At 39.1% G+C, this 22,392-nt stretch overlaps 2 protein-coding genes across 5 annotated transcripts in view; both read left to right on the top strand.

The window, feature by feature from the left end:
- Window positions 1–4,787, top strand: part of ARL13B (ADP ribosylation factor like GTPase 13B) — a 55,122-nt gene extending 50,335 nt beyond the window's left edge. Inside the window, exon 11 of one of the 3 annotated variants that reach the window (XR_009547911.1) lies at window positions 2,511–2,577. Coding sequence is in view for 2 of the 3 variants with exons in the window: in XM_060183862.1 (XP_060039845.1) it covers window positions 2,511–2,587 (77 nt within the window). In the remaining variant the exon portion in view is untranslated. Of the gene's footprint in view, window positions 1–2,510 lie in introns of all 3 variants that reach the window. The other 2 variants (XM_060183862.1, XM_007532543.3) reach the window with 2 other exon arrangements.
- Window positions 4,788–9,413: 4,626 nt separating this feature from the next.
- Window positions 9,414–18,988, top strand: LOC132536256 (tRNA (cytosine(34)-C(5))-methyltransferase, mitochondrial-like). 2 transcript variants are annotated; one of them, XM_060183864.1, is made up of 3 exons: window positions 9,414–9,541; window positions 10,848–10,957; window positions 17,578–18,988. In XM_060183864.1, exons 1-3 carry the CDS (start codon window positions 9,530–9,532, stop codon window positions 17,933–17,935), a joined length of 480 nt encoding a protein of 159 aa, XP_060039847.1. In that variant the 5' UTR covers window positions 9,414–9,529; the 3' UTR covers window positions 17,936–18,988. The 2 variants fall into 2 exon arrangements, with proteins under 2 accessions (XP_060039847.1, XP_060039846.1); XM_060183863.1 differs by lacking the exon at window positions 9,414–9,541 and adding an exon at window positions 9,548–10,253.
- The last annotated feature ends 3,404 nt before the right edge of the window (window positions 18,989–22,392 follow it).

Here is a 22,392-nt window from a genome sequence, read left to right as displayed (position 1 = left end):
CCTTGTTGTTTTATTGTTGTAGTTATTATTGTTGTTGTCGTTGTTGGATAGGACAGAGAGAAATGGAGAGAGGAGGGGAAGACAGAGAGGGGGAGAGAAAGATAGACACCTGCAGACCTGCTTCACCGCCTGTGAAGCGACTCCCCTGCAGGTGGGGAGCCGGGTTTGAACCGGGATCCTTATGCCGGTCCTTGTGCTTTGCGCCACCTGCGCTTAACCCGCTGCGCTACAGCCCGACTCCCCCCGATTTCTTAAATTTCTAAAGAACTTTTCCAAAGGTGGCCGGGCGGTGACGCACTGGGTTAAGCGCACATAGTATTAAACCCACATAGTACTAAACCCAAAGACTTGCCCAAAGATGCCAGTTCAAGCCCCTGTCACCCCACCTGCGTGGCGGGCGTTGCTTTACAAGTGGTGAAGCAGATCTGCTGGTATCTATCTCCTTCTCTGTGTTCCCACTCCCCTCTCAATTTCTCTCTGTCTTATCCAAAAGTAAACAAACAAACAAACAAATAGCCATAGGAGCAGTGGATTCATAGGCTCCAGCGATAACCCAGAAGGCAGTAAATAAATAAATAAATAAATAGATAAATAAATAAATAAATATTTTATGTAGACTATATGATAATTATAAAAGTAAAATTTCCAGTGAAGTCACATCTCTGTTGAATGATTTTACATCTGATGTTTTTATGGGTTATAATAGGTCATTTAAAAATAAATCTTTAAAAAACTGTTATTCATTTGTATTCATTTTTTGGATAGAGGCAGAATTTGAGAGGGAAAGGGAGAAGAAGAGAGAGATGTCGGCATCACTGCTTTTGCACTCATGAACCTGGGTCCTTGCGCATTGTAACGTGTTGTGCTCCACCACGTTAGGTCTTGTTTTACTATATGAAGAAACTTGTTTACATTAGAGTATATTACCAGTTAAATATTTATTGGTATGAAAACAGGTCATTTAACTTGTGTGCCTTTATGTCTGTGTTCTTACATATGCATAGAAAAAAGTAGTTTGTGGAGAGAGCATCTTACATGCACCTGTAACGGGGAGATGTGAGGTTGTACCTATGTGTCAACCGTAGACTAAATCATTTTTACCCCCCTCCACTAAAATGAGAAAAAATATAAATACTAACTTATAATCTGACTTTATTTTTAATATAGTAGGCATTTTATAAGCAACTATTTTGCATTTAACTCTACCTAAAACACTGGTGGTAAGAGGATTATTAAGACATATATTTTTTTCTGGAAGTCCTAGTCCAATAGAGAAAACAATTACTCAACTTACTGTATTGACAATTCAGATCATGTAGTAATATATTTCTGTGGCACAGAATCAGAGTCCTGTGCACAAACGACACGGGCAGTTTGGCAAAGTGGTACTTGAGCTGAGCCTTTGAAAAACAATGAGGAGAATTTGTAGAAGAGTGAACAGGTCATTCAGTGATAGAGAGGCAGGAAAGTGCTCTTCCCACTTGGAGAAATGAAATGGTATCAAGTGGAAACTGGAGAGGCAGCTTGCTTTTTTTTTCTTTTACTTTTTTTTTAGATTTTTATACTTTTTAATCTTTATTGATTGGATAGAGACAGAAATCGAGAGGGAAGGGGTGACAGAGAGGGAGAGAGACAGAGAGACACCTGCATTCCTGCTTCACCACTCCTAAAGCTTTCCCCCTGCAGGTAGCGACCAGGAGCTGGAACCCAGGTCCTTGCGCATTGTAATACATGCACTCAACCAGCTGCACCACCACCCAGCCCCCGGCAGCTTACTTTTTAATCACAACCCAGATTTGAGTCCCTATAATACTACGTGGGGGTACTACAGCACTAGAGGAAGTTTCAATGCTGTGATGTTTCTTTCCCTACCCGCCCAAATCTCTCTGTGTGAAAAAGTTGGTTCAAAGAGTGAAGCTCTGATGATGATAAAATAATAATAATAAAAAAATCTGAAAAAATTCAGGCACCAATCACAGTGTGAGAAATTCAATGAGAAATTGTACCAATGTGTCAATAACCATACTGTAAACCATTATCCTCCCAATAAAATGATTTGAAGAAGAAAATGGCATAAAGTTACTTGTGAGTAGAGCTGAGGTGTACAGACAAGAATGAGGACATTTAAAGTTATAGAGTGTATTGAAGCTTGGATTACAATTTGGGAAAGGCATCACATATGCTCAGCTGTCTGGACAGCTTTCCAGCAGAGAAATAGTGTTTCAAGATTTGCTGCTCAGGAAAATAATTTTTGCAACCTGATACTGGCTATAGAACCTTAGATAAAGTTCCCAGTTAGAAGATTGTTATATCAAATGGAAAAGTATCGGATAGAAGCAGAAACTGGAATGAGGTTAAAATCCTAAAAACAAAACTAACCCTAACCCCGCCTATCGATTCAGTTGTCAGATCATTGTCACAATTAAGAGATGCTGACTGAAAATCAGTGCTGTGTCAGAAATCTTTGTCATCGCTATTTTGTATTTTTATTTTTGGTTCTCATTCTTTAGATTTCTATGGGAAGCCTCTGCCTCCCCTGGCTATGCGACACAGACCTAACAGTGATGCTAATAATGTGATCTCTTAACCAAATAATATGAATGAGCTTTCTGGATCGCAAGATGAAGTGGAGAACCTTCTTAATTTCCAAAGAGGAAAACCCTGAACTTTTGATAACTGGGGGATATCGATTTCACTGGGTCAGCAATTCAAGTGAGGAGATTAATTGCCAAAGACTTTACTGATCCAACACCAATTTGCCCATGTCTTTCACGGCTTATATAAAAAAGGAAGCAATACAAACAGCAGAGTATTTGGAGCAAGTTATCAAGATTTAGTGTTGACTTTGGGTTATATTTTCTCCACTCAAAAGCATAGTTCTAAAGGAAACTCTCATAAGAAAAAGCCAGTGGACTCTGCATGCATTGTTAACTATTTAATGGTCTTCATTACTGTTTCTTAGACTTTTTTTTTTTTTTTTTGTATGATACTTGTATATGGAGGGAGAGCTCTTGGGAATTTATAACTTAATTTTTTAACTTTTTATATTTTTCTAAAACTTGTTTAAGAATTGTAATTACTATGGCATTGGCTATGCACTTTTCTATAGATTTTTTTAAATTGTATCTGGAAAATGCAGTTCACTTATTAAATATGAACTAAAACAAATATGAATATGGTTTGATGTATGTTTTGTATTAACTTTGTTCTTCAACTGTACATCCTTTTTCCAATTTTTAAAATAACACAGTTTTTTGAAAATGGATTCTTAGAATGTTATTCTATCAATTATGTTATTTGAAAGCACATCCCAAGAAAATATATTATTTTTGCTGTTGTTTTCTTTGGTGACTAAATAAATGAAACACTTTAAATACCTTCTGACCTAAATACGTTTTTTAAATACTTTAATTAATAAAAATGTATGTGACTTACTAGAAGTCCCAGTAATACTGATTTTGAATGTATATACTTTCAGAGGTTAGAGTGCCTCTTGTAACCACTTTGTCCCATCAGAAGCTGCAGTAATTCTTTTAGATTATTCTAATTATTTTGTGTCTTGAAATCAAAGGTAAATAGACCAGAAAAAAAAATACTAGAAGCCCAGAGACATGTTTTATAGTCAAGAAACACTTGAATACTATAGCAATAAGAATGAACTGTTGGTTCAAATTATTTTTATAAATTAAAATTCCAAGATAATTTTTAATGAAATAGAATAGCATTTCTCTTGCACTTAAGAATGACATCTTTAGTAGTATCTATCTGGCATTGAGACAAAGTTTTCAATGTATATTTTTAATGACAGACTAATAATATATTTTTAATAAAAGCATATACTTATCAAATTAAACAGTATGATTCCAAAATTGTTAAACTTGGCCAGTTTTGTAATTTGTACTGTCAATAGACATCTACTGTCATCTGATAATATGTCTTTAACATGGCACTTGATTTGAATATTTTGTGTCATCACCAATATTTTGTTCACATTTTGTGTGTGTTTGTGGTGCCAGGGATGGCACACAGGATTTCATCCATTTGAGGCTTACACTGAATTTTTGGTCTTCTGTTCACATTTTTTTAAACCCTTGGACTTTAATTAGTCGGATCACTTAAAGCAATTTTTTGGAGTTTTGTACATGTGACCTACCTAGTAGCACAGAGTAATCAAACAAACAGTTGAAAAAGATAGCTTGTTCAATTACAAAATTCTCAATCTAAAATAAGGAGGTGGCTGAAATATAAAAACAAGAATACAACAATAAGATATAAACGTGGAACTGCTTTTGAGAGAGAAAAACTTGTTTAAACATCTTTGTGTTCCTTTAGTAAGGGTTACATTTGTTAATTTTAAAAAATATCTAAACTCACGTATTTTCTATATTTTATGTTTTCATCTACTTTGTGTAAATATTTAATTTATTGTTTCATACCAGTGATTATTGTAGTGCCCAGTAATTATTGAGTCCATTTAATAAAAATAATGTTGAAGTCAAATAAGTAGAATAGATGTTTTGTATCTGTCTCAAAAAATGATTTACGTTTTTAAAGATTTAAAGAAATTCTGAAAACCGTTTTTTATATAAGGTGACTTTTAAAAAATATGTGCCTATTTTGTTGCATTTTTCTTCTTAACCATCATGAAATATGACATCTTCACAGAATAACATAACTTAAATCATTATACTGTTTCTTTTTTGATGCATTTCAATTACTTGTACATGTGATTATTGAATACCACTTAAAAGTCAATAAAATAATGACTTTTTAATTATTTTACATGACAAACTTGTGTGTACACTTTTTATATATGTGTGTTGTTACCAGAGATTCACTGCTCCAGATTGATTTTTTTCAGAAAAAGACAAGAGGTGGAGGGAAAGAGACCACTGCACTGTAGCCTGCACTCGAATCTGACCCTCATACATGGCAAGACACACAACCACCCTTGTGAACTATTCTTCTAGCCTGCAGGCCACTGTTTTTCTCACCTAGCTTACAGAATCTTATTTCCTTACTAGAACACAGAAGGAATTGACAGCTTAGGATTTAAAGGGGCAGATGAGTTCCACTGTAACTCCCAGTGGCATTTGGGAGAAGCTCTGGTACACTATGGTTTCTCTCCCTCTGTGTAAGTGTGTCTGTCTAGGTGAAAAAGTGGCCCAGGAGTGGTGAAATTGTACACGTGTGAGTCCCCAGCTTCAGACCCCAATAGCAGAAGTGGGTTCTGAATGTTATGGTATGTCCTTTTCAGTTAACATGCTAATAAAAGATTATATTTATGGCATTGTTATTCATTTGCTAGACCTGTCTTAAGAAGGCATTTAAGGCTGCGTAGCTTAAGCAAATTTATTTTCTTGCTGATTGGAAGCCAGGAAGGTCAAGGTGAAAATAGAAGAAGAGTTGCTTTGTTTGTATGCTCAGTCTGCTTTCTCTCTGTCTCTCTCTCTCTCTCTCCCTCCCTCTCTTTGTTATGTTTTTTTTTCAATATCCCAAAAGTGCCTTCCATTTCAAACATCACTCTAAAATCCAAGTTGTTACTTTTGTGTTATACTGCTCAGAGGTTCTTAGGACCTTCTCCTCAACTTCAGTTAATGTGCTGGAACAGCTCCCAGTACTCAGGAACACTTATCTTAACAGATTACTGGTTTATCATAAAGTGATAAAACTAAGGAACAGCCAAACGGGAAAAAAGCATAAGGCTAGGAGTGGGGTATGGGGTGCGAAGCTTCCATGTCTTCTCCAGCCCAACACTCTCTCCAAATTGCTACTTGTTCACCAACCCAGAAGCTCTCTGAACATCATGTTGTTTGTTTGTTGAGGATTCATTCATTACATACGCAGGACTGATGAACTTACTGGTCACTTGTGACAACTGACTCAACCTCCAGTCTCTTTCCTCTTCCCTAGTTGGTTGAGGGGTGGAAAGTGGGCCTGAAAATTGCAAACTTTAACTTTATGGTTGGGTCTCCTGAACACCAGCCTCTCCTCCCCTCCCCCCAACTTTAGATGCTTTCCAAAAATAAAATCATCTGACCACTCACGTGGGACAATGCCTGCTTTGTGGTGCGTGAGACCCAGGTTCACCTCATGAGAGTACCAGAGGACTGGCGGGAGCTTTTCTGGTGTGGTATCTCTCTCTCTCAGTGTCCTGTTTCCCTCTTTATTAGGACAATACTGAGATTGGACTAGTTCCCATCCTCATGGCATCTATTAAACATAATAACTGTTGTAAAGGGCCTTTTTTTTTTTCAAATAAAATTTCATTCTGTGGTACATTTGAATTTTAAGCAACACTTTTTAGCCCTTAACAGTTATATTTGGGAGTCAGGCAGTAGCGCAGCCGGTAAAGCGCTCCTGGCGCAAAGCGCAAGGACCTGCGGAAAGATCCCTGTTGGAGCCCTCCTGCAGGGGACTCGCTTCACAGGCGGTGAAGCAGGTCTGCAGGTGTCTTTCTCTCCTCTGTCTTCCTCTCCTCTCTCCATTTTTCTCTGTCCTTATCCAGTAACGACGACATCTATAACAACAATAATAAATATAACAATAATAAAAACCAACAAGGACAACAAAAAGGGAAATAAATATAAAAAATAAAAAAATAAACTAGTTATATTCACGTTTCACGGCACTTTTGGTCCCTTTGTTTTCCTTTACCAGACCACTGCTCAGCTCTGGTTTATGGTGGTGTGGGGGGATCGAACCTGGGACTTTGGAGCCTCGGTCATGAGAGTTTTTGCATAACCGTTATGCTATCTACCCCCTTCACTACCCTTTCTTAATGTTCCCCTACAAAAAGACATTACAAAGTATTAGAGAAAATCAAATGTACAGGGGCTGGGTGGTGGTAATGGCACAGCTACATGACCATATGGCCTAGTACCCAAGTTCAAGCCTCCAGTCCCAACCCCTAGGGGAAAGGTTCATGAGTGGATAAGCAGTACTACAGATGTCTCTCTTCCTCTGCATCTCCCCTTTCCTAATTTCTCTCTATCCAAAATGATAATGGGGTGTGTGTGTGTGTGTGTGTGTGTGGTGGGGGGAAGCCACTAGAAGCAGGAGATTTATAGTGCAGGCACTGGACACCAGTAATAACCCTGGTGAAAATTAATCTGTAAATTATATTTTCTTCCTAGTCTCAGTGGCTTTGTTTGCTGGAGCTTGTGCATACCACCGTGGATGCCTAAAACAATAAAATAAGTCAGCTAACTAGCTGTTCACCTGAAGTAAAAATCAATGATTTCCTGGAACTACTTTGTTCTCTTTCTTAGCAAGAGAATTATTTTTTCCCCCTGAAATACAGTTTAAGGGCTTGCATTTTCTTGATGTCAGATTGTTGTACTACAAAGACTGTATTTACCTTTTTGACATATAAGCATCTATATCACTATAATCACCACCATGTAGCTGCAGGGTGTTTTGTGAGAAAAATCATTAAAAAATGTAATACAGGTGATAAGCGAAATCACTGACTCCACAGTAGAATTGCTAATGTAAAAATTTTGTTCCTGCCTAGTGGTGAATTCTTATTAATATATTTCATTCTTTTTAAATATGTATTTGTTTATTCCTTTTTGTTGTCCTTGTTGTCTTATTGTTGTAGTTATTATTGTTGTTATTGATGTTGTTGATAGGACAGAGAGAAATGGAGAGAGGAGGGGAAGACAGGGTGGGAGAGAAAGATAGACACCTGCAGACCTGCTTCATCGCCTGTGAAGCGACTCCCCTGCAGGTGGGGAGCCGGGGCTCGAACCTGGATCCATAAGCCGGTCCTTGCGCTTTGTGCCAAGTGCGCTTAACCCGCTGTGGTAAAGCCCGAGTCCCGTCAGCTGTTTCGTATCTGGTGTGCTATAGGATATTTCTAAGCGTTTCCACCCCTGAAATTCAATATGGAGCTTTGTTTATTTCTCAGATGCTATTGATGTGTGTGTTGGGGGGGGGGGATCCATTAACAGTTTCAATGTACACAGATGCTGATTCCACATTGAGCCAAGGGTTAAAAATAAAAATTAAGATGTAAAGGGAAGGGTAGAAGTTTTTATACATATGGAGACATTTCTGATCTTTAATGAATATATATGGTGTATATTATTTCTACTACCTTTTTTTAAAGCCTTTCATATGTCTACGTATTTTGTATAACAAATATAACTACCTTATTAGTTAATTAAATGCATCAATCATCCTGGACTAATTACATGCCTAAACATGCAACAAATTGCATTTATTTCAACACTTCACTCTGAAATGCTGTATTTTCTTTGGCACCAAATCTAATTTAATTCTTAGATTACTAGGAAACCAGTTGAAATAAATACATTCAGTTCAAAGCACAATGGTAATGAATTTTTTTTTAATGTCCTAAGACTTGAATGTTCAGCATACTTCTAATAACTGGTATTTCAAGCATAAAGTGTTTCAAATTGATATTCATTACATATCAGAAACCATAAACCGTATTCAACACTGGTTTTTCTCTGCTAATTTCTGGTAGCTGTTACAGAGGAACATTTAAGAGTGACTTTGCAAAAGCTATTTAAATAGTATTTAAATAAACTGCCCTTCTATGGGAACAGATGTAACACTCCCTGTCCTGTGAACCAGTTAACACTGAATCCTTTTAAAGATGGTGCATGAGGAGGACGACTGGTTTTCAGGAACCTGGTGTCTTAACGTCATGGTCTGATTGAAAATAACAGACAGAAGCAACTGAGATTTGAGCTTTTCTGTTTCCTACTTTCTGTGCTAAGGACTTGTGTATTTCACCTTTACTCATTTATGTCTGTACCTGAGTTTTTCCAGATGGGACAGACGTGGGAAATGTTTGGCAATTTCTTTTTCATCCTCTCCAACCATTTTCTCATGAGTTTTGAACATCTAACAGTTATATTTGGTAGATTAGTATATTGGCTTCTGAGAATATTTTCTTCTTTTTTTTTAAAAGCTTTAATGATTGGACAGAGCCAGCCAGAAATTGAGAGGGAAGGGGGACACAGAGAGGGACAGTGATGGAGAGACACCTGCAGCCCTCCTTCACTTGTGATGCTTTCCCCCAGCAGCTGGGGTCTGGGGGCTCAAACCTGGGTCTTTGCGCTTTGTAACACGTGCGCTAAACCAAGTGCGCCACCACCCGGCCCCACCGAGAACATTTTCAACTTGTCGCGAGACAAGGAACGGTGTCAGTGCCAAAGACTTCTTTCTTGTATAGAACCGCAGGCACACGGAGGGAGACAGACAGCGCCAATCATCTCCTTTTAAGGCCAGTCGGTCTCGAGAGGCGCGAACGAAGCCCCGAGGCCACGCCCCTGGGCGGGAACTTACGCCCACCGGCTTTCCAGAGCATTAACTTTCTTCTCGCGGGACCCAGGTTTCACTGGCGAGGTTTCGGTAGCGTACACAAAATAATATCTCGCGAGACACCGGACCGGAAAAAGAATGATGACAGCCAATTCCGGAAGTCAAGCTGCTCCTTTTGATTCTTGGGCGTGCAAGCGTGCCGGCGGTGTTTTCGCTGACTTCATGCGGGGAGATGTTGGCGCGGGTGAGGGCTGGGACCCGGCCGAGCGTTTCTCACTGAATCAGATCGGGTGGGATCACTCGGTGACCTGCGCATTTATTTGGGTTCACAGACAGAACCCCGGGAAGAATGCTTCAGTCCTTTGATGTGCTCGTGTTTTTAATTCCAAAACATCATCCCAGACGCCGTGTCTCTGCTGCAGTCCTTCCTGCAGACTTTAGTATCATTCCCTTCGTCGTAGAGTCCAAGTTTTAAATTTTTTTTTATTTGTAAAAAATTTGTCGGGACAAATTAAAAAAAAAAAGATAGGCGGAATGAATGATTTACAGTCAACAGTAAATGCAGCTGTTGGTATATTGCTCAGTTTTCTGCCAAACATACTGACAACCCCCTCCCAGGTCCTCCACCGCCGTGCACCTGGACCTGTAAGCAACCCCCCCCCCCAAACAAAAACAAAAGCAAACAAAAACCTTTATTTTGGTGCAATGCAATTCAAGCTCTGAGGCTGCCTTCTTTGTCACTCTCTTAGGAGTGTAGAATAGTGCCGGGTTCATCCGGGTGAACGACTAATTCTTAGGTGAATAAAGGAAACAGAATTGAAAAAGTTTCTAGAGGGAACCGTAGAGACTTTTAAATTTTTTTTTTTTAAATGATTTCAGGTTTACACCAGTTAGTTGCACAGCACAGCCATCCCGTGATTTTTATCCATCTTCGCCAAATTGTAACCTGTAAAATGGTCCGTTTAAAGGTTCTGTCTTTGATCTAGCTACCTTGCCTCACTTATGAGCAGTGTGATCTTTTGGAGAAACTTATGACTTCCTTTCCCTTCCTCCTTCCCTCTTGCTGCAGCCATTGTCTCCCTGATGGACTGGTTCTTTTGTTGTTGTCCTCTTTTGTTTTGTTTTGTTTTGTTTTTTCTCTCCAGATAGTGAGTGAGAAAGACAGACATTACAGCACCAATGCACAGCAGGTGAGGCTTCCCCTTGTGCATGGTGCTTCTAGGAGGTGGCTGACTCCTCAAACCCAGGACCCGAATTTATAAGTGGCTTTTGCGAGGCCTGCGGCATAACCGGCAAAGCTGAGCGAAAATGTCTGTGTTTATGCCGCAGCATCTATCTCCAATTCCCTGGAGAAACCTTTGAAAGGAAAGCAGAGATATGCAGATAAAAAGTAAACATACTCAGAATGCGGTATGTGTATAGTACTGGTCCCGTTACACTAAGCGGTAATTATATATATATATGGTATTCGTATTTTAAGCAAAGATAATGTTGAAGTTCAATGAATTTGTCATAATAGTGTGTTTCAGTAATTTTTTTTTTCTTCTTAGCTGAAAGCAAAATCTGAAGGGAAGCTTACGAAACAGATTTGCAAAGTTGTGTTAGATCATTTTGAAAAACAATATTCCAAAGAACTTGGAGATGCCTGGAATACAGTAAGGTTAGTGAAATTCCTTTTTTTTTTTTTTTTTTTTTTTTTGTTACTTTGCGGAAAAACAAGTGGAAGAACAAATTTAGGGGGAAATAAGTTGAATCATAAGAAGAAAGGGTGGTCCGGGAGGTGGCGCAGTGGTAAAGCTTTGGACTTTCAAACATGAGGTCCCAAGTTCGATCCCCGGTAGCACCTGTGCCAGAGTGATGTCTGGTTCTTTCTCTCTCCTCCTATCTTTCTCATAAATAAATAAAATCTTAAAAAAGAAGAAGATAAAAAGGGAGCAAGAACACTTGAGCCATTTCCTTGTGCGGTTACATTGATCCTTGAAAGAGGAGTGCCCACCACTTTGACAAAAATACTCTTAGTAGGGAGTAGGGTGGTAGCCCAGCGGGTTAAGCGCATGTGGAGTAAAGCTCAAGGACCAGCGTAAGGTTCCGGGTTTGAGCCCTGGACTCCCCACCTGCAGGGGAGTCGCTTCACAAGCGGTGAAGCAGGTTTGCAGGTGTTCTACCTTTCTGTCCCCCTCTCTGTCTTCCCTTCCTCTCTCTATTTCTCTCTGTCCTATCCATCAACAACGACATCAATAATAACTACAACAATAAAACAACAAGGCCAACAAAAGGAAATAAAAAAATTAAAAAATACTCTTAGTAGAAAAACTTTTGACAATAGTAGACTAGATTCTGAAATTCAGAAGACAAAGCAGCTGATCCTTCAATACTCTGCTTTATCATAAACCATTCAGTAATACATCTTCCTGTTGTCTGTGCCTATGTATGTATTTCACACCTATACACACAACTTCTTTAGTTGTAGGAAACAAATATTTAATGCCTGAGTAAATAAAAGAAGCTTGATTTAGAGTTGCTGTGAGTATTACCTTCGTTCATAATGTGACTGATACAGCATACCCCACCTTGTGGAATTCCAAGACTAAGAGTCTCCATGTCTAGTCTGCTTGCACGTTCTTGGACGAGGAGGGGTATCATTGAAACCATATGAATTTATAAACCTTTAAGTCTCAACTAATTCCACATTCGGTTAGAAACTGATAAGAGTTGCTTGTCTTATCCAACAGCCGAAAGAAGCCAGGTCTTGATGAATTCGAAGTAAACATTTTAGGCTTGGGGGAATACAAAAGGTCTCTGTGTGTGTGCTGCTCAAGTTTGGGCCAAAAGCCTAATGCAGTACATCTTGCTGAGGGCGGAAAAATAAGTCCATGACTATAGACAGTATCTGGAACTTGCTCATGTGGTTCTTATAGTCTCTTGGATCAACTTAAGAACCTTTCCTTTAGGAAGGCCAGCTCCAAGCTTTATTTATTTGTTTCAGAGATAGGCAGAGAGCAGGAGAACAAAATCAAAGTCTTGAAGCTTCTTTTAATTCAGTGGTGACCAGGCTCATACGTTGGCCACACTTTTAGCAGAGAAGTGTGATACCCAAATGAGATATTGTGCAGGACCAGTTTTTTAAGCATTTTTAAAATAGATAGTAGTAGTTTGGTTAATAAGGTAAGGTGGAGCTGAAATGATTTTAGGACTAAATAAGGTGTGTTGGAAACCTGCAAATACTGTCATATGAAAATGTAGGTTAGGGGGCTGGGCAGTTAACACATCTGGTAGAGGCACACGTTATAATGTGCAAGGACTGAGGTTCAAGCCCCTAGGTCCCACTTGCAGGGGGAAAACTTCATGAGTGGGGAGTCCATGCTGCAGGTGTCTCTTATCTCCCTTTTCTCTCTCCATTTCTGTCTTTCTCGATCCAAAATAAATATATTTTTAATGTAGCTTATAGCTAGGGTTTTTATTTCAAGCCATAAATTTGAAAATGAGTGTCTTCTGAAAAAAAAGAGAGAGAAAAGAATGAATATATTTATATGCACAGTAAATTCATGAGGCTTACAGTATGCAGATGTAAGAACAGAATATTCAAGTAGCCATACACCTATCGCAGGCTTTTTATGTGTGAAGCAGTACTTTCATGCGATCTTCAGAGCAAACCTATTAGATTTGTTTCACAGTTTTCATTTGAAGAGACTGCATAGATTGTCAGTAACTTGCCCAAGTTCACTCAGCTAAGTGGCTGTGCTGGGATTTGTGCCCTGGCATTCTGGCTCACGAAATCCCACTGCTCATCTCCATTCTATCTGCCTCTAATACAAGGGATATAATTAGGTATATTGGGTGATTTTCCAAAAAGGTTTCAAGAGGCCTATTGTCTTTCTACTTAGTATAGCTTGACTACGCATACCCAATAATGAGGTTTTTGGTTTTTTTTTTTTCTATTTAATGTGCTGAGACAGATTTATAAATTATTATTTGACCCTAAAAAAAAAAAAGAGCGGTGAACCTCAAATCCATCTAATTAACCTGTACCTTCTGCTTCATCTACCTTTTTGTTGAGTTTTCATGGTAATTTAAATTTTGCATAAGCATGTGCTAAATTTGCAGTAGGCAAAATCAAGTCTTTTTCAGCTTAGAAAATAATCGGAGCACAGAAACTGTCATGGGGAAATAGAACATAAGTTTTTTTGGTTTTTAACTGTTTGTACACAAAACATAATCTGATTGCATAGTCTTTGCCTACCTAGAAAGTGTGTGAGTGTGGGTGTCTGTGTGTGAGACAGAAAGAGAGAGAGAGAGAGAGAGAGACTTCTTTGGAAGAGACTGCTCAGTGTCAACTTGTCAGACAGGGAAAGATCCTATGGCACTTAGGCATCCCCCGTCCCTGTGGGAGTGGGGCTCTAATCTGGCACTTTGACAGGTGAGCTGTCTTGGTAGTTCTAATTCAGTAATTGGTTTCCTTTACTAGTGGGAAAGATTGAATATTTATCTTAATTTTACTACTGTAATTTTTCATGCTAATCACCCTGTGAGCAGCCCTTTGAAGAGGTGCCCTTTATCCTGGTTCAGAGTTTTCTCTTCCTGTTGCCTCCATGCTTTATATCCAGTGACTCTGTTTGGCACAACACTGAACTTCCTCAAAGTGCTAACACCTCAAGCTCTACAGCCTTCCAAAGCACAGCTCCCACAACCTCAGTCTTTTTCATTGACCTGAAGAAGAATGTGAAACAGAGAAATCCAGTGGGCAGTAAGCTTCTCTGTGTGACTGGACTCCAATAAGCATAGACTCCAAGGCTTCCCTGATGAGCTTCCCTGGTTGCCTGTACTCTCCTTTGTAAAAACACATCTTTTCAGAGAGGTTTTCCTGGTCCATGATTCCACTGAAGAGGAAAAGTGAAGGCTTCATACTTTAAAATTACCTTTACTTTGTACCTGGTTTTTAACCTAATTCCTTTTGCTGGAAAATATTGAAACTAATTTTCTATTAAGTGTAGCAATTTTAGTGTATCCTATATATTATGTTTGTGCTAAAGACTCTAAAAAACAGACGCATTATTTTATTGTATTTTTCTAATATTTGATAGGATAGAAAGAAACTGAGAGGGCAGGTGGCATATGAAAGGATACAGACAGGGAGATACTGACAGCAGTGCTTCACTGCTTGTGAAGCTTGCCCCCTGCAGGTAGGGCCCAGGGGGTTTGAACCCTGGTCCTTGTGCATTGTAATGTGTGCACAAAACCAAATGTGCCACTGCTTAGTCTCCCTCAATTTGCTTTAACATTTTTATTATGTTACTATTATTAATAAATTCTCCATTAAGTTATACTGTTGCCAAATCCTACTTTTTAGTGTACTGCATTTTGTTGATAACAGCTGTTGTAATTTTCTCAAGATTGAACTGTCATAATTTACTAACTTGCTCATCTGACAAGGGATGGTACTAAATGATCAATAATTTAAGGCTTGGTCAAATAGGAAGCCAGTGGGTGGTGCAACTGGAAGTGTCTGACCTGTGAGCATAAGGTCTCGAGTGCTATCTCCATTACATGTGCCAGGGTGATGTTCTGGCTTTCTTACTCACTCCGTCTTATTAAAAATAAAGTCTTAAAAGCAATTTGGGCAGATAAGTCACTGATTCACAACTTAGTCAGTGTATATATATTCTGCAAAGCATTGAAGATTCAAAGGTGGATTTTAAATATACTGCCTTCAACCTATGAAAGAGAGGAATAACCTGAAATCTTTATTGACTTGAAGAATGTGCTCACTTTGAAGAACAACAACAACAAAATAGTGTTGGCATGTCTGTAAATCTATGTGTGCATGTAGAATTCTATATTTTTTAGTTTGAAGATTTCTCAGTAATCCATAGTTCACACAGAGAAGAGAACAAATGTATATAACTAAATTGTGTTACCAGAATCTGGGAAGGAGGTGAAGTACAGGGCATTGTAGAGTAGATGAGGAATAAATGAATGAACTTATTTCTGGATTTGTCTTTTGCCCCTATGTTGGCTACACACACTCTTTCTTTTCTTATATACTGTATTTATTTGTTGGGTAGAGACAGACATCAAGAGAGAAGGGGGAGGGAGAGAGAGAGAGAGAGAGAGAGAGAGAGAAAGACACCTGCTGCACTGTTCTGCCACTCATAAAGTTTTCCTGCTGCAGATGGGGACATGGGGTTTGAATCTGGGTCCTTTCACTTCATAACACATGCACTCAACCTAATCCACGTAATGAGTGCCACCTCAGCATGCTTCACTTCACACTGTGTCCAGAGCACTTTCTTATATGTCTGTTGGCCCTCTAGATCTCTTTCGGTGAAAATTCTGTTCTTGCACTACTTTTTTTTTTCTGATCACTTTTTTTTTTTAAATTATTTATAAAATGGAAATATTGACAAGACCACAGGATAAGAGGGTGGTGCAGTCACACACAATTCCCACCACCAGAGCCCCATATCCCATTCCTCCCTTAAAAGCTTTCCTAGTCTTTATCTCTCTGGGAGTATGGATCGACCTGGTGGTTGTTGTGTCACTTTATTCCCCCCCCCCTTCTTCTTTGATAGAAGGTGAGAGACAGAGTGAGAGATATAAAGATGCCTTCTGCCACTCGTGAAGCTTCACCCTACAGGTGGTGACCTCCGTTTTATTTATCCAGTGACAGAGTGAAGCCAGAGAGGTCTCCAGCCTGTGCCTGGTCAAGGACTGAACTAGCACTTCACACATGAAAGTCCTGCACCCCTCCACGTAGCCATTTCCACAACAGCGGTTATTCACTCCATCACCTGTAGATTACATTTGTCTCCATCCTTAGTGCTTTTATGCCGGGCTAAGTTTCAAAGCCAGGTTGCCATGAGTAGAAGGCTTGTGCTTTCTGCTCTGAGTCTGCTCCTCAGCCTCTAAATCATGACCATTATTTTTGTTCCTACATGACTGAAAGCCGTGGATAGGTTTTCTTACTCCTTTGGGAGGGTAGTATCAGGATGGGCTGACTAAGATTTCCTTCTGGGGTTCATTTTAAAGCAGGGTTCCCCATGTGTGGTCTTCCCCATGTGTGGAGTATCATCAAAGGGTTTCTAGAAATGTAGATTCTTAGGCTTCACCTTGTATCTACTGAACCAGAAAATCTGGGAGTATGGCCAAGCAGTCTTTATAGGCACTTGATGTATACCGAAGTTTGCAAAGCACGTCCTTAAAGAAAGAGGCTGGCATCCTTCAGAACGGTGGAAACAGATGCACTGTCATAGTAGCAGGCGGTAAGGAGAAAATAGTTTCACATATTAGCCCCCAATTGAAATTCACGAGGCACACTTAGGGTTGCAGGTGTTACATTTCAATCCAACCATTTCTCACACAGGCAACTCCAGGGTGTGTAGCAGCTGGAATTTGTTTAATTGACTATGGTTAATGAGGCTTCCAAATAACTCAACTAGAAAGGTCAGTTAGTAAATAAAATAAATTAAATAGTTCCTGCTGTATCATCTGTCAGCTGGAGTGAGTTTCTGATTGTCAAGAGATCTAACTGTTGGACCGAATAAAGAATGAGAAAGGTAAATCTGCTAGCCAAGGGGAAGATTGCTCCATAAATCCATAAGTGATTTTTAAGACATACTTGGCTTTGTATTATCTCAGCTGTGGATTGCCTCATTAACTCTCTTACTGTAGGGCTCACTGTAGTTAGTTTTCCTTGCTTTTATTTTTATGAGAGGGAAACTAATACATACTCTCTTAAATACCCTTTGTTGATAGTACTTTTCCCTCTAATAGTAATAGTCTCTGATTGTAAATTTTTTTAAATATATATTTTTAATTTTTTTATATTTATTTATTTCCCCTTTTGTTGCCCCTGTTTTTTATTGTTGTTGTAGTTATTATTATTGTTGTTATTGATGTCATTGTTGTTGGATAGGACAGAGAGAAATAGAGAGAGGAGGGGAAGACGGGGGGGGGGGGATAAAGATAGACACCTGCAGACAGACTTCACCGCTTGTGAAGCGACTCCCCTGCAGGTGGGGAGTCGGGATCTTTACGCTGGTCCTTGCGCTTCAAGCCATGTACGCTTAACCCGCTGTGCTACTGCCTGGCTCCCAAAATATCAAAGTTTTAAGTAAAGTCAGGATTGCAGCAGTGTTGGCTTGAGACGTAAGGCAAAGGAGGAGTCGGCAGTATTGGCATTAAGTGTAGAACGAGGACCACATCCACCTGATTAGGGATAGAGAATTGTATTGGTGCTTATAATACTAATATTAATATTCCTTCTCATTTTTCTACTTATAGGGATATACTAACATCTCCACCATGCTGGCAGTATGCTGTCCTCCTTAACCGATTCAACTATTCTTTGGAACTGGAAAAGGATTTACGTTTGAAAGGCTATCACACACTCTTTCAAGGATCTTTGCCCTATTATCCTAAATCAATGAAATGCTATCTTAGCAGAACTTCTGAACGAATGCCTTCAGAAAGACATCAAGATGGGAACTTGAAAAAATACTATCTCCTGAATGCTGCCTCTTTGCTCCCAGTCCTAGCTCTGGAATTACAAGATGGGGAAAAGATCCTGGATATGTGTGCTGCTCCTGGAGGCAAATCCCTAGCTCTGCTGCAGTGTGCTTACCCAGGTAGTGCGTTCTGACTTTAGTTTTGGCAACCTCATGTTATAAGATACCAATAGAGAGAAATGTCAAACTGAGTTTGTAGACTTTGAAAAACCATGAGAGTGTGAAGAATGGAATTTTTTAAAACTTGTTTTTAATTGGTGGGGTTACTGCATTGCAGTGTATTCAAAGGAGGTCTCGAAACTTTACATCAGGCTCAACCTGACGCTGTTGACTGGCTACGAAAGAAGGGCAAACGCTAGAAGAAGAAGTGTATTCATTGTCCACGTGCATGTAATTTCATTATGCACCCGAGCAACCCCCACAGTTCTCTGCCACAGCCCCCTAGCCACTCCCTTCCTGCCCCAGAATTCCTTGTTTGCATGAAATAAGCCATGCCCAGTTCACGTTTCACTTCTTCCCCGGTCCCACTTCTAAGTGAGATGATTCGGTGTCCGTCCTTCTCTTGTTGACTTATCTCACTTAACAAGATGTCTTCCAGTTTCATCCAAGATGATGCAAAGGAGACAACTTCATGATTTTTAACAGCTGAATGGTAGAATGGAGTTTTTTTTAATCAGACAAAAATCAATGTGAAGAACACCTTGTTTCCACAAACTTTTTCAATCCTAAAAGATATTGGGAAACAATTTTAAAGTTTAAAAACAAAACTAAAACATTTTGTGAACACAAATATGCCAGGTTGTATTAACTCTAATAAGCCAGTAATAAAGGTTTCCAAATTTTTCTTTACATTTACACTTTTTTTTATTGTTATCCCTATGACACCTCTGTGTAACAAAAAACCATATATTTAATAAAAAATTTAAATAATTTTTATTTATTTTATTTTGATGAGGGAGAGTTACAGAGAGAAAGACACCAAGAGACAGTCCAGAGCACTGCTCAGCTCTGGTTTTTGGTGGTGCTGGGGATTGAACCTGGGACTTTAGACCCTCAGGCATGAGAGTCTTTTGCATAACCATTATTATCTTTACCTAGTCCTCAAATTTCCTTGTACTGTGAAATTCTAAAGCAGTTTTGTTGAGTAGAAATATAATCCGCAGCCTGGGAGGTGACTTAGGACTTACATGCACAGGACGCAGGATCCCTGGCATCCCATATGCCAGAGCAGCAGCAGTAGTATTCACTCTCATCCTTTCTCTCCCTTTCTCCTCCACCCTCTCCCCCCCCCCATCCTCTTTCTCTGTCTCACACACACTCTCTTTTAATATAAAGTAAGTAAATAAATACATCTTTTTAAAAATTGTGTTCATGTAGGGGCCAGGTGGTGGCTCACGTGGCTGAGCACACATGCTACGCTGTGCAAGGTCCCGGGTTTGATCCCCTGGTCCCCACCTGCAGGGGAAAGCTTTGCAAGTGGTGAAGCAGTGCTACAGGTGTCTCTCTGTCTGTCTCCTCTCTACCTCTCCCTTCCTTCTAGATTTCTGGCTATCTCTATCAAATAAATAAAGAAAATAATTTAAAAAATTACATTCATCTATTTTGTATAGAAACAAATTGAGAGGGAAAGGGGAGATAGAAAGGGAGAGAGGAGAGAGAGCTGCAGCATTACTTCACCTCTTGTGAAACTTCCCTCCCGTAGATGGGGACCTGGGACTTGAACTGGGATCCTCGTGCATTGTAACGTGTGCTCTACGGAATATGTCTCAGGCCTGTAAATAATATATCTTTTCTTACAAAATAGAAATAAAATGCAAATTACATATATATATATTCCTCCCTCCCAGCTCTGGGGCCTCACACATGTGCATTAACCCTGCTCCTGGGCTAAATTTTTTTCATCTTCTTTGAAGTGGGAGACAGCAGTGTTGAGTCATCGTTCACAGAGCTTTCCGTAGTGCTGGGGTGCTTCTATATACTGCCATAGCTTAACACAGGCCTTGAGTATAAGGTGCAGTCTGCCGAGTGAATTATCTCCTAGCCCAGGTGTAGTTAAATTTAATGAGTTAATTGAGATTGGGGTCAGGGGGAGCGAGTTCTGAGCCCTCACACATGTGCAGTATCAACACTCCTAGTCCAACAGTTTTTTTTTAAAAAATGTCAGAGTAAGAGAAATACCGAGGTACCATAGCAGCTGAGCCTCCTCAGGTGCTTAGGGTATCCTCATGTGGTATAGGGGCTCATACTTGGGCTGCACACATGGCACAACACATGCCCTCTGGACAAGCTATCTTCCTTAACACCGATTTAAACCTTTTCACTAGTAGCATTAAAAAAAAATTAAATTAAAACACATAAGATTAGGTCTGATAATATATTCAAGCTTAAGATATTGAAAATATTTTAATATTTAAATAGAAGTTGTTAGTGAGATATTTTACGTTCTTGTTTTCTAAAGTCTTCAAAGTTGGTATTTTACATTTATAACATAATTCAGTTTGCATAATGACATTTAAGTGCTTTTAGCCACATGTGGCACATAGAGTATTAAGATAATATAACTCAAAAAAGATTTGGAAAGTTCTTTCATAAATGAGTAGGCCAGAATTGAAAAAAAATGATAACTTTATTTTTATTTATTTTAAATGCTTTCTTTTTAATTTTTTTATATTATCTTTATTTATTTATTGGATAGAAACAGCCAGAAATTGAGACGGGAGGAGGAGATAGAGAGGGAGAGAGACAGAGAGACACCTGCACCCCTGCTTCACCACTCATGAAGCTTTCACCCTGCAGGTGGGGACCAGGGGCTGGAACCCGGGGTCCTTCTGCACTGTATTATGTGCGCTCAACCAGGTGTGCCTCCACCTGGCCCTGATAACTTTGTTTATAAAAACAAATAGCAGTCTGGATTTGGCCCATGGGTTGCTGCTGAACTCTGCTGTGATTGTGCGATTTATTTGGGATGACCAGGACACTTCAGCCAGGGGAGATGGAAGCAGGGTTTTTAGCACCAAGTGCTGTGTCCCATTCACTGCACAGCCAGGTTGCAGTAAGCTCCTGTAAGTGTAAGCTCAGGTGCCATCAAGAGCGTCAAGCCCCAATGATAACAGTGGTCAGGGCACACTGGATGCTTTGTTCTATGTGCTTTCTTCTTGTTTTGATGAGTTGTTCTTTTTAATGTCTTATTATTACCCATTAACAGCTCCTCAAATTGGTAATTAATACCCTACAATTACTGATACTCTAAAGACAAAGGAATTAGCTGAAATGCAAATGAAACAGAATAGGCAATATAAATGAACAAGTGAGCACAGTTAATCAGTGCTTAAAGACGAGTTGCTTTTAGCCAAGTTTTGCCATTTTCGGAAATGGAAATGGAACCTTAATGGTAGCAAATATTACAGGTTTTCAAATGAAATTGGAAGTTTGCATCATGCAGATTCTAATAACTATTAATTTTTAATCATCTTTATTGCGAGCTTGGTGGTATACAGTACAGTTGTTGGGTCTAATTTCTCATCTCCCTGTAACAGCTGTCTGTAAAGCACGCTCATCCCCCACCCCCACCATCATGCACCAGGACCCTGAAACTCTCCCCCCCCCCTTTTCCTTCCCTGAAGTCACATCAGGCTGTAATACTGCTCACCAAGTTCAAGTTTCACTTTGTGTTTTCCCTTTCTTCCCTTGTTTAAGTTCCACCCGTAAGTGATATCAACCAGTATTTGTCCTTCTCTTTTTGGCCTATCTCACTTAACATGATTCCTTCAAGTTCTACCCAAGGTGAGGCAAAGGAGATGGCTTCATTATTTTTAACAGCTGAGTAGTGATCCACTGTGCATATAAACTATAACTTTCCTCGCCACTCACTTGTTGTTGTGCGTCAGTATCCATTCTGTCTTTTGCTCATTTGATGGTTTTGTTTTTATAAAAATCAAATGTTACTGCTCACTTAGATGAGATGATGAAAAATATAGGAATTGTATTAGAGCAGGGTTACTAGTTTTTAAACTCGAGTATAATCTCAGCTAGCATAGATATCTTTCATCAAGTTTTATTGCGATGATATTCCCCATTGAAGTGAACTAATTTTTTTTTTTCAAGAGAACCGTGGATCCAGTTGTATTAGACATTAATACGAGCATATCAATTGTAGAGTTAGAGGAAAACATACTTTCTCTTTTAGAATTGTGGTTAAAACTCTGAAGCTTGCTGTATTTTCATGTAAGAAATCACAACAAAAAGATTATTTTGTAAGATTGTTTTTTTTTTTTTGTAATTTGAGCTGAAATTTTATGGAATTGTGTTGTAAAAAGTGTTTGCATTTTCCTTCTGCATTTAAAAAATCATTATTTTAATTTCGGCTGTTCAATTCTGAACATATAATTTTAGTTTTGTGAAAGATAGAGAAATTTCAGACTTGGGTGTCATTTGGAAGAAATGGCGTATTCTAAATTATCTTCATTAGTAGAAGATAAATATTTTACACGATTATGGTAGAGAAGGAGATCTGAAGACTCCAAAGGCAAAATGATCTATTCTAAGAATTTGAAGTGGAGAAGAATCTTAACTAGTCCTATGTCAAGGTCAG

This window comes from Erinaceus europaeus, unplaced genomic scaffold, assembly GCF_950295315.1.
Source record: "Erinaceus europaeus unplaced genomic scaffold, mEriEur2.1 scaffold_576, whole genome shotgun sequence".
In the NCBI taxonomy this organism is placed as follows: domain Eukaryota; kingdom Metazoa; phylum Chordata; class Mammalia; order Eulipotyphla; family Erinaceidae; genus Erinaceus; species Erinaceus europaeus.
The sequence above is the reverse complement of the archived record's forward strand: the minus strand, read 5'-3'. Positions and strand labels throughout refer to the sequence as shown.